General features: G+C 52.1%; 1 protein-coding gene across 1 annotated transcript; it reads right to left on the bottom strand.

Moving 5' to 3' along the window:
* Nucleotides 1-7,902: 7,902 nt before the first annotated feature.
* On the bottom strand, nucleotides 7,903-14,266 carry ENPP7 (ectonucleotide pyrophosphatase/phosphodiesterase 7). The gene is made up of 5 exons (XM_054394069.1): nucleotides 14,017-14,266; nucleotides 10,995-11,140; nucleotides 9,460-10,080; nucleotides 8,690-8,903; nucleotides 7,903-7,991 (listed from the first exon to the last, which is right to left on the bottom strand). Exons 1-5 carry the CDS (start codon nucleotides 14,264-14,266, stop codon nucleotides 7,903-7,905), a joined length of 1,320 nt encoding a protein of 439 aa, XP_054250044.1.
* Nucleotides 14,267-14,595: the final 329 nt, after the last annotated feature.

Genomic DNA, 14,595 nt, shown 5'->3' with positions numbered 1-14,595 from the left:
AAATATGGTGCTCTACAGGCATGGAAGAAGATGAGTCAGCACCTCAGGGAGTTCACAACCGCCGGCCCGCAGCCTGCGATTAACCGTGCAGGAGCCAGCGGGGAATGAATTTCGGTAGCCACGGCACTCGGGTGTCTGCAACGTGCAGGGGCTGAGTGGGACCTGGACGGGCAATGGGGTGTCCTGGGCGTCGGGGCCTCACGCAGACCCCCGGCAGTGCCATCTCCGGTAAGCGATGCTGGGTTTAGAAAAAAGTCATTTTTTTTTGAGCTGCAGGCTGGTGCGTTGGGCTGGCCCTGCTGCAGGGGATAATGGTGGTGCTGGGGAGACCCGGCATGATGAAGGGAGAAAATAGTGGCTTCATTAACGGAGCGGGGCTGGCTCGGGGGCTGTAGGACGGTGGATGTGCCTGGGGTGCTGGGTCAATACCGAGTAATTGTCCTGGGTCGAGCGCTGTCACGTTTTATTGTTTCCTTTTTACAATCGCTGTGATTGTTCGTTGAGCAGAACTGCTGGAAGCATTTTCTAACTGAAGGTGACACAGAAACGCAGCCCAGCGTGGCACTTCTGCTTTCTTTAGAGTTCATTTACCTTTCCTTGGCTCTGCCCTTTGTGTGCAGCACGTCTTAAATTTTAGTGGGGGAAAAAAAAAGTGTGTGACTTTCTGTCCTGGCGCGCATGAGCTGTGTGTGCCCACAGCCGGCATTCCCAGCCTGAGTGACCGGCGTGCTGGGGCAAAGCAGCCTGTGGGGCTCACCCAGCCACCAGGATCTGCAAAACACCAACCATCCCCACTGGGAAATGGGTCCTGAGTCAGGTGATGCTGGGTGAGCTTGAGAGACGCTGGGAAATGGGCCCTTAGGTGATGCCAGGTGGGCTCTTCCCAGCTGCCCTTTGGTGCTGGTGTCTGGAGCTCCCTGTGAGGTCACAGGGATGGAAAGAGCTGTTCTGGTGCTTCTTGGTGTGGAAAAGAGGCGGCTGGTGTGGTGGAGGAGCTCTGCTTGCTGAACCTGAGAGAGGCTGGAGGTCAGACATGGGAGCAGCCCTTGGTGTTGGGGTATCTTTGGGGACTGTGGGCAGTATTTGGGAGGCTGGTGCCTGGTGTGGGGCTGTGCCAGCAGCATTGTCCCCAACCCTCCATGGTCAGCCTTAACCAGTTCGTTTCCAGCTGTGCAACCCCAGCCTGTGTCCCTTTGTGATTTCTGCCAGTTCTCCCCAGCTTGGAGCTGCAGGTTAGTTTGGGTAGTTTAGAAGCTATGTGCAATGGTGGGGGCACAGCACGTGTCTCCTTGGAGCTCAAAGCACACCAAGCCCTGGCTGTCATCTAGTTCCAGGCTGGTGCCTTGCTCAGGCAGGTCACAGTTTCACATTCGATGTCTTTAATGGAGCTGTGTGGTTAAATGAAAAATAGCACTTTTTCTCAGTAAAGAAAAAGGAAGAGAACAAATCACTCTAAGCATTAAAAAAGCCCGAACTTGTGGCTTTGAAGATTTGCAAAAACAGGAAGCAAATAAAAAAAACCCTGCATCTGTTTATATGTTTTTGTGAGCTTTTACGTTGCAGTTCTTGGGCTTGGCAATAGCAATATGATCTTGCTGAAATTGTAGCTACCTGCCTCTTCCTAGTGCCAGGGGTGCCAGCCCAGCATTGGCCAGCTTTCTCTTTGGCATTTCAGGATGTTTTAGTGATAAAAAAATAAAATAACTGTCTGTGGGAGCCTTACTCCACTGCCTTCTGCTGCTGACTCCAGCTCCCCTGGACCAGCGGCCTCATAGTGGGACCAAAGGCAAGGAGGGAGGAGGCTGCAAGGGGAAACATGGTGGGGGATTACAGATCCTGGGATGTCCCCTTTCTGCTGAGTTGGCCAGATGGGCACTTCCCTGAGCTTGGCTGGCCAGAGGTGCTGCAGAGGCTGCTGGCTCTGGTTAGAGGTCCCCAGGAGGTGCAGGAGGAGATACCAGCCCACTGCTGTCGAAATTGCATCTCCCCCTGAGAATGCCTTTAGGCTGAATTCAGTGTTCTTCATCCCTGACAGAGACTTCACCTTCCCAGAGAAACTTGGGAACAGGCAGCAAATAGCTTGGCTGCCACATTCCCCAGCTCCAGCCGAGCCAAGTGATAGTGGAGCCAATAAACTCAGAAGTTGCTGAGAAAACCTTTGGCATCTTAAAAATGAGACTCAGATTCCTGAACTAATGTGCTGGAACATAATTTCATAGCTCTTCCCAAGTATGCCAGACATCCCAGGAATGCTGTGTATCCCTAGTCATGTCAGTTGGGACTGTCATGCTGGGTGGAAGTTTGCTGTCAGAAGGTGTTCACTGAAGGATCAGACTTTCCTGATGAAATCCATGGTGCTTCTGGTGGGTCAGAGGGCTTGGAGCAGACATGGCAAGGGCTACAGGAACAAGCATGGCAAGGCCGGGCATCACCAATAGCCTGTTGGGTCAAGCTTTGTCCCAGCAGTGAGGGACATGACCACTCCCTGGGGGCTGACAGAGAAAAGACCCCTGACTGGGGAGCCACAGGCTGGGGGGCAGGACCATGACTGTTCCCACAGGATGTTTGGTCCCTGTCTTTGTGTCTGGATCCACCAGATGAAGGAGTGCTGGCAGGGATGCCTCCTCCACGCTGCCCTCCCTGGGCTCTCCCAGGTCAGAGTTAATAGTCACAGGGTTTTCTGAGGGGGTGCCAAGTGTAGTAACATTCAAAGAATGAAGCTGGGGAAAGCCCAGGAAGCAGCTGGGCCATGGTGGCCGTGTTCATTGTGGGCAAATGGTGATTGTTTTCCCAAGGTATCAGCCAACTGAAGCACAGAGATCTGCATATCGTTTGTGCAGCTGGGTGTGGAACTCCGCAGCTTGCAGGGATGGGGTGACCAGAGCAGGACGGGGTGACCACAGAGCATGTCGTATCTGGATGCCATGGCCATGTGCAGGAATTGTAGAGGCACGTGCCACCCCTGGACTGGGCATGTCAAGAAGCAGCAATTTTCCTGCAGGCTGTGTGTCTGCCATAAATAAATAGGTGTGTGGAGATGTTTGTTGTTATGTTACTGTCTGGGAGCAGTTGGGACCCCTGGGCAGCAGGCATCTTTCTAGGGCAGGAAAAAGAAAGGGAAGCAAATGGTGTGGAAATGCATAGCAAATTGGGATGCAATACAGAGCGGGGCTCTCCCTGCTGTGTGACCCCCAGCCCTGGGGAGGGGGGTGGTGGGGAATGAATTACTCAGGGACAGGAGGCTAGGAGGAGGGAGATGCAGTGCTTGGCGGAGCCCAGCGACTGCATCCACCAGCACAAAGCAGTGCTGGATTTGCCAGCAAGGCCAGAGAGGGCTTTATCTCTTGGGTAAATGGTGGCAGTGTTGCATGGTGGAAGCGTATGAAGCATGAGGTGCAGTGAGAAGGGCTGGGAAAGACTCAAAGGACATGCAAAGTTGGACAGTGTCTTCTGGATTCCAGCCTGAGACGAGTCTGGGCTGGAGACTAGTGCTGGGCTGGGGAGTAGGGGGTCAGAGCTGCTTTAGACTGTCACAGCTCTGTGTGTCTGTGGTGTTAAACCTCCTCACAGCCATAACCTGGGACTGGGAAGCACTCTGCATTCCAGGGCTGTGCTGTCCAAGGGGAGGAAAGGACTGGAAAACTGAAGTGTGTGATGTGAATCACCAGGGCATTACCTGGGGAAACCTGCATGTTCATGGAATCATAGAGTAGAACCATGGACTGGTTTGGGTTGGAAGGAACCTTTAAAGGTCATCTAGTCCAATCCCCCTGCACTGAGCTGGGACATCTTCAACTACATCAGGTTGCTCAAAACCCCAGATAACCTGACTTGGAATGTTTGCAGGGATGGGGCATCTCCCACTCCTCTGGGCAAACTGGGACAGTCTCACCACCCTCAGTGTGAAAAATTTCCTCTGTGTATCCAGCCTGGTGGAGCCAGAGCTGCAGGGGATGCTGCGTGTGGGGTGCACCCCGGGCTCGGCTGCTGCCAGAGGAAGGTCCCGATGGAGCTTCAACTGCGTGGTTACCGGGCAGCACCGACAAGGGAATACCACCCCGTGGGAGCCTCCGAGACCTTTCACACCGGGACCGGGCGGCAGTTCATTGCCCCGGGACCGGGCGAACGGCCGCTAACTGCGGGCAGCGAAATTTGCCCGGGCGGGGTTTTATCATCAGCTGTGCCCCGCTCCGCCGGTACCGGTCTCTCCCGGTCGTGCACCGGGCAGTGAGTGCGGCTCGGGAGCCACCGCCCGCCACCTGCCGGTACTGCACCGGGGCACCGGACCACCCGGCCGGACCACCCGCCGGTACTGCAGCGGGACCGGCGGGGCGGAGCCAGACGAAGAAAGCTGGAGCAGGAGCCAGGGCCGGTCCCAGCAGATTTTCGTAGAATCTTAGAATGATTTGGGTTGGGAGAGACCTTAAAAATCATCTAGTTCCAGTCCCCCGCCATGGGCAGGGACACCTCCTATTAGACCAGGATGCTCAAGGACCCATCCAGCCTGGGTTTGAATACTTCCACGCTTAGAGCCTGCCCAGCTTCTCTGGGCAACCTGTTCCCGGGCCTCAACGTTCTGGTGGTGGTAACGAATTTCTTCCTAATGTCTAATCTAAGTCAAGCTTCTTCCACAACCCTGTCACGACCTGCCTTTGTCAAAAGCTCCTCTCCAGCTCTCCTGTAGCCCTCTTCAAATCCTGAATTTTGGTGGAGGTGGGTGAGTGCCCAGGGGAGCAGCACCTGGGCTGAGGAGAGGGGAGGAGGGAGGGGTCCCAGGGAGAGGTTCTGTGGGGAGGATGGAGAGGCAGGGCTGAGTCTCTGGCCAAGAAGTGGGATCCTCCTGTTCTCAGAGACACCACATTCAGACGATGCTCTGTGCCTTAGATACAGTTGGACTAAAAAAGTTACTTTTCAATATTTTCTTTTTTCTTTCCCCTGCTCTGAGTGAAAGCAGCTGCTCCAGGGTACACAGAAAAGTGACCTGCAGTTTCAAGGGGCAGAAATTTTCCTTGCAGGGATGTGGCAGAATTCAGTCTCCAGCCAGAGCAGTACCTACCTCAGAGGAGAGTTTTCTGACAGGGCTTTGTCTTGCTGAAATGCTGCCTGATGAATCAGGAACTAAATCCCTGTTGACAGCTGAGGCAAGGAACCACTGCTGGGTGAGGATTCCCACCAGGAGGTTGGTCACCATAAACTCCACGATGCCTCCGTGAGTCTGCAAACTAGACCAGGACCAGCCCTGCCATCATCCTGCTTTGCTCCAGCTGCAGCCGATTGCTGGGCACCCCGAGGGCACTGGCATAGGCGTGCAGATCCTGGCACTCTTGGGTGATGAGCTCTGCAGGCCCTGGCTGCTGGGATCTCTGCGGCACCACCTTCACAGCCCAGCGGGCTGCTGCTGTCTATAAAAATGGGCAGGGTTGTGCTGACCTGTGCAGAAAGTCCCAAGGTCACCAACAGAATCTCTGGGAAAGTTCCTGTGCGCTCTTGCTGTGATTATTATTTTAAAGCCTGTTTGTATGTGGCTCCCCTTTTGGAGCCTCCCTGTTGCTCGCTGCCGGGCGGCGTTCACTGCATGCTGCCGGCCTGACCCCCACCCCCAGCACGGTTTCCAGCCAAACATTTTCTTCCTGTTTTCCCGGGCGGAGCGTGCGTCTCCTATTTCATCTCGTTGGGTGAAGCCGACGCGGGGAAGGCAGCGAGCGAGTCTCTATGGCAACAGATGTTTATCGAGCCCCTGAGAGGAGGCACAGGGTTGAGGAGAGCATCTGGAATGGGGTCTGGGGCAGCTGCCATGCTAATGTCGTGCTGGGAGGACTTGGAGCAGGGGTGTGCAATGGTGAGGGATGTCCTGCTCCCCATCCTTGAGTGGTAGCCTGGCTGAGGGGTCCTAAATTGCTTTCTGCAGAGAGAAGTTTGACTTCATATGAGGCCCTTTGCATCAGCCCCACTGCTGAGGGGGCACCAGACGGGTGACACAGGTTGGTACAGGCTCTGCATGACCCTGGGCCTGGGAACTGTGGGGCTGGGGGTTTTCTTTGAGCTGAGGATCCTGGCTGTGCTGCCACCACATCCTCTGTCTCCAAAAATATGTCATGGGTAAATACTCCCTCCCAGAGCTTCCAGGAGCTGAATCAGGGCTGCAGATGGGTTGAGGCTCATGAGTAGTGCAGCCATGGCCAGTCCTTGTTTTCATGTTTTGAGCTCAGGGGTATAGGTGTAATTTCTCATTTTTGTCCACAGCCACAAGGGACAGGAAGGCCAGCAGAGTGGTGCTGAGGACACCCAGGGAAGTGGCTGGAAGCACTGACTGACTTTGGGATCAGTCCTGGATTCTGACCCAGGATTCTAGGCTGGTGGTCAGAATAGAGCTGGTTGTCCCAACACTGTTGGTAGAACCAGTCTGGTCTTGAGGCCAACAGAATCAAACTGGGCCTCAGCATCTGTCTCAGTGTGTCAGGGCTGTCTACTTAGTCCCAGAGCCCATCACCATTCACTGGAGGCTCCTGGTGTACTCAGAGTAAATACCTTTATTTGCTTTAGATCCTCAACTTGCATTAACTGTCCCTGGTCCAAACTAAGTGGCTCTGCCTTGAGCAGATGGGGAAGTTGGGGTAATGTAGACATAAGGTGACCTTGTCAAGGTCAGACTGTACATCAGTGCCAGACTCCACAGTGGTGCATCCTGGAGCTTGGAAGAAGCATCTCCCCACTGGGACTCAGGATTGTGGATTAGGGGAGGTTTGGACAACTCTGCACAGTTCTCTGAAACAGGGACTGGTTGTCTTTATGAGTTAAGTCCTTCCTCATCTCACCACACATTTCTGGTAGATCTGCCTGGATCTTCAAGGCTGCCCAGTCAGGAGGGCACAGCACTGCTGTTGCTTCATGTATGTGGAGCCTATGGGTATGGGCTCAAAGGTGTGCTGTGCTGGGAGCGCCAGGAAACTCCATTGAAAATGACTTGTTCTGATGACTCTCTGGGCACTTACATATGGTGAAGGCAAGCAGCAACCTCACATCTTTTTATTTCTCTTGCAGCCACACACAGAGCCACAAGAAATGAAGGATTCACCTCTCCTTTGTGTTGCTCACACAGCTTCTCTCCTGCCCTGCCCTGGCGGCACGTAGTGGCTGGCGAGCAGAGAGATGGTTAGGAATGGCAGGAGGGAGGCTGGACAGATGGCCAGCCCTTCCTTGTAGCCCAGCACGTACCCTGCCTGGGTGGTGGCAGCACTGACCCAGGCAGTAAAAGTCCAGAATCCCTCTGCTCAAAGTGCAAAAGGTCTGCTGTGTCCTGTGGAGAGCATGGAGAGAACCCACAGAGACCTAAAACAAGCTCAGGAACTTAGAAGAGTCCAAGAATTTGGGACATGTTCTTGCCTGGAGAAGAGCATTTTCAGTTTTGCTGAGATATTGGAGTGTGTCTAGAGAAGGACAATGAAGCTGGTGAAGGGTCTAGAGCCCAAGTCTTGTGAGGAGCAGCTGAGGGAATTGTTCAGCCTGGAGAAAAGGAGGCTCAGGGGAGACCTCACTTTCTACAACTCCCTGAAAGGAGGGTATGGTGAGATAGGGGTCAGGCTTTTCCCCCACGGAACAAGCAATAGGATGAGAGGTTTAGGTGTCAGGAGAAGTTTAGGTTGGGCAGTAGAAACCATTTCTTCCCCCAAAGCGTTGTCAAGCCCTGGAACAGGCTGCCCAGGGCAGTGGAGGAGTCCCCATCCCTGGACTGAAAGCCATGTGGATATGGTGCTGAGAGACACGGCTTAGTGGTGGCCTGGCATTGCTGGGTTAATGGACTTGATCTTAAGGGTCTTTTCCAACCAAAATGACTCCATGATTCTATGGCTTACAGTGGTTTTTCTGGATATCCTGAGACCAGTTACCTCTGATAGGGGGAATTTAGTAAATTCCACCCCAGTATCCAAGAATGAGAGCAATTCCCAGCATCATTGACAGCTTTGTTGCAGCAGGGTCAGGAGCAGCAGAATCTCCAGGGCCAGGAGCACTGGTACCTGGAATGCCAGGATCGCCAGCACCTGGAATGCCGAGAGCAGGAATTCAGTGTCCACTCAGTCCTTGTCCCCACGAGCAGCCACACCACGGAGTCTCATTTAGGGGCTTTGTCACCCTCAGACACTCCCTCTGCCCGCCCCGGGATGGCACTTCATGACCCTGAGCACCTTCTGCTGCCCGCCCGGGGGTGTCAGGAGCTGGGCTTTGGTGGCAGGGACATTTCTGATGCCTTTAAGGTTACCGGAGCCCGGGGCGGGGTGGGTGATTCTGTATGCTGCAGGGCGGGCGGCACAGCAGCTTCGATGTGGCGATGGGGCCGCGGACGACGCCCGCTGGTGCCCCCGAAGCCACCAGGAGGTGGCAGGAGCGGGAGGAGAGGCGGGTGTCGGCCGCCAGGTGTCGCTGTTCCCGCGGGAATCCCGGTGCCGGTACCCGGCGTGATAGAGCACCGCCAGTGCCCGGTGCCGGTACCCGGTGTGACAGACCACCGCCCACTGTGGCAGAGCACGACCAGTGCCTGGTGGGGCGGAGCGTGCCCGGTGCCTGATATTGGCGCTCAGTGTGGCAGAGCATGGCCAGTACCTGGTGCCCATGGCCAGTGCTCAGTGCCAGGTGCTGGTGCCTGGTGTCAGTGCTCGGTACAGTGGACCATGCCCAGCGCCCACAGACTCACTCAGCATGGGCTCCATGATCGCCAGGGAGCCGTTGTGGGGCTCAGGGGTGATGCCCAGCAGATGGCAGAGGAGGGGGTAGACATTAATGCTTTCAAAGGGCTCAACCACCAGCCCCTGCTTGAAGGCTGGCCCCACAGCACGGAAGATGGCTTTCATGTTCATGGCCTCGTTGTCAAAGCCGTGTTCACCTTTGTTGAACTGGACTTTGAATCTCTGAAAGGGAGAGAGAGAGAAGATATGGGTGCCCAAATCTTCCAGCCCCAACCCCTAGCAGCAGCACCACTGCCTCCAACTCTCCTGCCTGTGGTTCTTGTGCTGTGCTCTGCAGTCTGTTTAATTTCTCTGAGTTTTTTGAGGTTGATCTAGTAATGGTGAACTTCACAGAAGCTGGAAGGTGCTGCCTCGACACAACTCTCAAGCGAGGACACCTTGTAAGTTTCCTTCCTAAATGTCAGCAGGTCCAAATTCTGTTGTACTGAGGAGCTTTGCAGTGGGAAGCTGCCTATTTGCCTTGACTTTGGGCCTTGCCCTAATGCCAGGCCAGGAGCTGAACCTGCAGCTAGTACTCGGTGTTTATGTAAGCCCTGCTCCAAGACTTCTGGAGCCTTTTTTTTCAATCTGAACAGCAGAGAATATCTTTACCCAAAGAGCTGGAATTTCCATCTGTTTGTAGGGAGAGCAACCAACATGAAGGCATAAAGGCAGGTAGGTACTGGGATGCCACAAGGACAGGAGGAGAGAGGCAGATATGCCTGTGCCTACATCTTACCCCGTGGATCACGTATCCTGGGTCACTGTACAACACGAGTGGGGCTATCCGGGGGTGATTGGCGTAGTGGAATCTCTCTGGGAAGTCTTCTTTCTTGTACACATGTAAGTTTGGGTGAGCATTCTTCAGGACTGAGTACACATGCTCTAGTTTTCCTTCCTTTGGCAGCAGTAGTCCATTGGGTCCATAATCTAAGAGTTCAAACTGGATGTCTTTGAATGAGAAGTTTGCTACTTTCCCGATATGAATCTCATTGGTCTTTACGATGGTCTCCATGCCATGGTCAGACGTGATGATGAGGTTGAGTTTTGATTCCAGGCCACTTTCCCTGATACGCTGTCTCAAGTAGCCAATGGTTCTGTCCACCTTCTCGATCACTTTTTTCCTCTGGGTGGACTCAGGGCCAAACTTGTGTCCTGTTGAGTCTGGCTCACCAAAGTAGAGGGCGATGAAGTCGAGGTCATGCTCTGTGAACCACGTCATGGTGATGTTAATGTTCTCTTGCCAGTTGGTTTCATTGTTGTAGTTGAAGATGATGGGCTCCACCAACCTCATGTTCACTTGTTCCCCTTGATATTTTGCTTTTCCTCCAGGGAAATAGATTGAGCCTGTCTTTAAACCCTGTTAGTGGAGACATTGCATAAACTCACCTGAACTTGCTCTGCAGCATCTCTCCATCTGTCAATGCAGCCACCTACTAATGTGGTTAGTTCATTCAGTCCCCTAATGGCTACCTCTGCCTCTAATGAGGTTTTTCTTGCTCGTTGCCAATTAAAAGTGATTAATTGAAATCACTGCCCTTCTCAGAACTCCTGCACGCTGGCTTTCTCACTGTGCTACTAACACTAGTTAGAACTTTGTGAACAGTGACTCATTTGTCCCTTGCATGGGCCCTCCAGCTTTTGACCATCAAGACATTGAGGTGAGTTTGACTCCAGTCATAGAAACCCTCACCCTGAAGTCAATGGGGCCAGCCTGGCAAGTAAAGACAGGCAAAGATACACGTCTTGGGCCTGGTCTTAGGTCTTGTCTCAGTAAATTCAAAGTCTGCTGCCTGTTGGGATCCAGGAAAGCCTTGCTGCAGTTCCTAGTGCAGAGGGGACCAGCCCCTGCCTCTGCCACCCAAAAGGTCCTGGGTGAGGCTGTGGAAATGAGAGTTGTGCCTTGGAGTGTTTAAACCCCCCAAGCTCATGGCACTCCCAAAGGAACCAGCTGAAGTTTCTTTAAACAGGAAAAGGATAACCTGTTTTATTAATGACTTAATAAAGCTGAAATGCATCTCTCTCTCTTTTTTTTTTTCTTCCCTTCCCCCCCCCCCCTCTATTTTTAATAGAATGATCATAATTATTCCTGCCAGTGTCTGGGGATTTTTTTTTTTTTTCCTGCTGGTCTAATTAGCCTGTCGTTTGCAGCGAGGATGTTAGCTCATGGCCACTAGAGATCGTGGCTTGCCTGTAGCTTTTCCTACACTGCAGGCAGGATCTGTCTGTGCAGGGTCTGTGCAGGGTCTTTGCATGTGAGGAGGTGCCACTTGCCTGTCTCTGGGCAGTGATCCAGATGGGCAGGCTCCCGTTGTCCCACCAGCTGTCCACGCCTTGTGTGCTGTGGTAGGGCAGCTTCTGGCCTGTGCTGGTGTTGAACCACATGTTGTGAATCACTCCGTGGCTCTCCAGGTATCTCCCTGTCAGGAAAGATGCAGGAAGTGGGGGTGAGCCAGGCTGTGGATGAAGCAAGGTGGGCCTCACCCCCGTGGTGGGCAGTGGGCCAGCTTTGGGTCAGCAGGGAGCTTCTGTCTGCTGCCCCCTTCTTGTGTCCCATCCCAACCCCTTTCACAGAATCACAGAATTTTCTAGGTTAGAAAAGACCTTTAAGATCATTGAGTCCAATCCTTAGCTCAGCACTGACAAGTCCTTGACTAAACCATATCCCTAAGCACCTCTTAAATACCTCTGGGGATGGGGACTCCACCACCTCCCTGGGCAGCCTGTTCCAATACCTGATAACCCTTTCAGTGAAGACATCTGTCCTAATATTCAACCTGATCTTCCCTTGGCACAACTTGAGATCCATTTCCTCTTGTTCTATCACTTGTTACTTGGTGGAACAGATCGACCCCCACCTCTCTGCAGCCTCCTTTCAGGGAGTTGCAGAGAGCAATAAGGTGTCCCCTGAGTCTCCATTTCTTCAGGCTAAACAACCCCAGCTCTCTCAGCCACTCCTCACAAAAGTTGTGCTCCAGACCCTTCACCAGCTTTATTGCCCTTCTCTGGACATGCTCCAACACTTCCTGCCCTTCTTGGAGTGAGGAGCCCAAAACTGAACCCAGTGTTTGAGACACTGCCTCACCAGTGCTCATGCTTTGACTCCTTCTTTCCTTGCCTCACAGAGTGGGGGGTCCCAGGTCTAGGGATGCTGGGGGACACACCTGCTCCTCTCATGGGAGGATTTATGCCCAGCAGGTCTCAGCCAGCCCTCAAGCAGAGGCACCCTCATTCCAGTGCTGGTGCTGCCTGTGGGTGTCTCCGCTCACACAAGGTTCTCTGTTGGCTTGCAGTTATCTAATTGCTTTGGTGTTTCACTTTCCCTGTTTCTCACACCCCATGAGGGGAGTGTGCAGCAGAAATTCCTGTTAGAAATGAAAGGCTTGCACCTTGCACTGTTACCTCTTGTGCTATTTTGATTATTCTGGTCCTGAAGAAGGCTCAGTTACTTCTGTGCAATATCCCCATCCTCCCTCTATTGACGATGCCTCCCTGCCTTTTCCCATCAGCAGATTTCATTAGCATGTTCCACTCCTTTATGCCAAGGTTATTAATTAAAATCTTAAATAAGATTGGCTCCAAAATCGATTCTTCAGGAATTCCCTTGTTCCCTTCCCTCCAGCCTGACAATATCCTCTCACATCACCTGCTGTCCTCTTCCCCACGTCAGAGGTTTGGTACTAATCTTCATCTTCTCCATCTTAACTAATGATTTCCCGTGTGGCACTGTATCAAATACATTACTGAGGTCCAGAAAGATTAAATTTAGTGCATCTCCCTTGTCTAAAAAAAAAAAAAAATCATTTATCTTATCAAAGGAGCCCATCGGGTTGGTTTGGTGCTAGTTACCTTTGATAAATACAGCTTCAGTTCTGTCCCTTTCTGCAGCTCTTGCCTGATCTCTGCTTTACTGGGGAATCTGGATTATGTATGGAATAATATATTGGCTTTGTGCCTTTGTAGGTAGATTTGTGTGGTGTTGTATAGCATGCACTGCAATACAGACACATATTAGAGGCTATTGATATTTGGCACCTAGGTAATATAAATAGTGCAGATTTGCTGATAAAAACAAAGGGAGAACACCATAGGGAGAGACTAATTTGTGCCAGAGATTAGCACAAGTGAAGAAAGTAAACAAAGCCTTAGGCTGCATGAACTGTGCTTTAACATTTGTTTTGTGACCCCAGTAGCTAGGGGAGTATGAGTGAACTTGAACTACAGGCTGCCCTGTAACAATGGAGAAGGAAATGCCTCAAGACACAGACAAAAAGGGTGCCTGGACACTGTGAGAGTGAACCAGGAGAAGAGAAGGCTCCAGGCTCCCAGACAGGACAGGGATGAGCAGAAATGCAATTGGGAAATCTACAGACCTACAGAGATTGTACATCCAGGAACAAGGGACAGGCCCCAGCTGGAGCTGCAGCCCACCTGTAGTAGGAATAAAGGTACATAAAAGAGATGATCTGGTCTGTACTAAAGTGGAATTTAGGGATGGACCCTGTTGGGGTGGCCTCCACATAATTCCTACCATAGTCTAGGTGGTGGCTGTGTAATTCCTGTTGCTATTTACCTTTGATAAATGTGGGTTCAGTTCTGTCTCTTTCTGAAAATATTACCTTCTCTCTAGCCTAGGGCTGCTGAGGCTGGATGGCTGCTTGACTAAGTGTCCTTCCCTGATCGTGGTAGTTTTAGGCTGTGCCTAGAAAATTTTCCACAGATCTTGAACAGAATGTAGTGGAATGTAAATAAATTACTACTGGATGTAAAAAGGAAAATAATGATCAGGTCTAAATAATCCCAGTGGACAGACACCTAACATAAAAGTTAGTTTTGTACACTAACTCGCTCTCTTTTTGACTCCTTCATAGCTCTGGCTTCTGCTGGCTTTGCTGACTTTGGCTGCCTTGCTTTGTTGTGGCTAAGTATTACCAAACAGCTCTCTCTCTGCTTTTCTCCTTTCCTCTCTTGTCCCATGTGCAGGGGGGAGGGAAGGGAGAAGGGAGAGGGGAAGCTGTTGGCAGCCCCCTGGTTTGCCCAGGGTGGGGGGTGTCTTGTGTTGTTTATAAATTGTAAATATATGTAAATATTTAATATTTTGCTACATATTCATTGCATTTCCTATTTAGATTGTAGTTTTGCTTGTAAATACAGCTTCCATTTGCTTTCTAACTGAGCTAGTCTGGCAATTTCGTGGTTGGGGCAGGGGGGTGGAATTTTCAACCCACCACACTGATGCAAAAGGCTCAAACCTGCCCAGCCCTGAGCCGCTGGCATGGGGCTGGTGGGGACTCACCGGTCAGCAGCGTGAAGTGGCATGGGCTGGTGATGGTGATAAAGGCAGGAGTCATGTACTCTGCCTTCACCCCCTCTGCTGCCATGGTGTCCAGGTTGGGGGTGTCCACGTCCTGGTCGTAATTCCACCGAAAGCCATCAAAGGAGACCAGGAGGACTTTGCTGCGGCTGGGCGTCTGCTGCTGCAGGGGGACACAGCTTGCTAAAGAGAGGGCAGCCAAGAGGAGCCCCAGCAAAGTGAACATCTTCATGCCCTTGAGGGGGAACATCCCAGACATCCAGAGAGCTCACATTAATAGATGTGGGATGGGACTAAGTTCAGTTCTTATCTAATCATGCAGTTGCTGATCAGGTGCATGGCTTCAGCCAGCACTTTGGATCAGAATGAGCTCTTCTTTTTTTTTTTTTTTTTGTCTAGCTGAAGTAGATTATCTTAGATTTCCTTCGGGGTGAAAACACCAAATCTGACTCCTCTATCAGTGGCAGCAGGTGTTATTTCAGCACTCAGAAATGGGAGGAATTGCTCACAAGGCAGGAGGCTTCTCTAGGGAATCTGTATGAAACCAGCCTCCCCAGCAGC

Source organism: Indicator indicator, chromosome 29 (assembly GCF_027791375.1).
Source record: "Indicator indicator isolate 239-I01 chromosome 29, UM_Iind_1.1, whole genome shotgun sequence".
Classification (NCBI taxonomy): Eukaryota; Metazoa; Chordata; class Aves; order Piciformes; family Indicatoridae; genus Indicator; species Indicator indicator.
The sequence above is the reverse complement of the archived record's forward strand: the minus strand, read 5'-3'. Positions and strand labels throughout refer to the sequence as shown.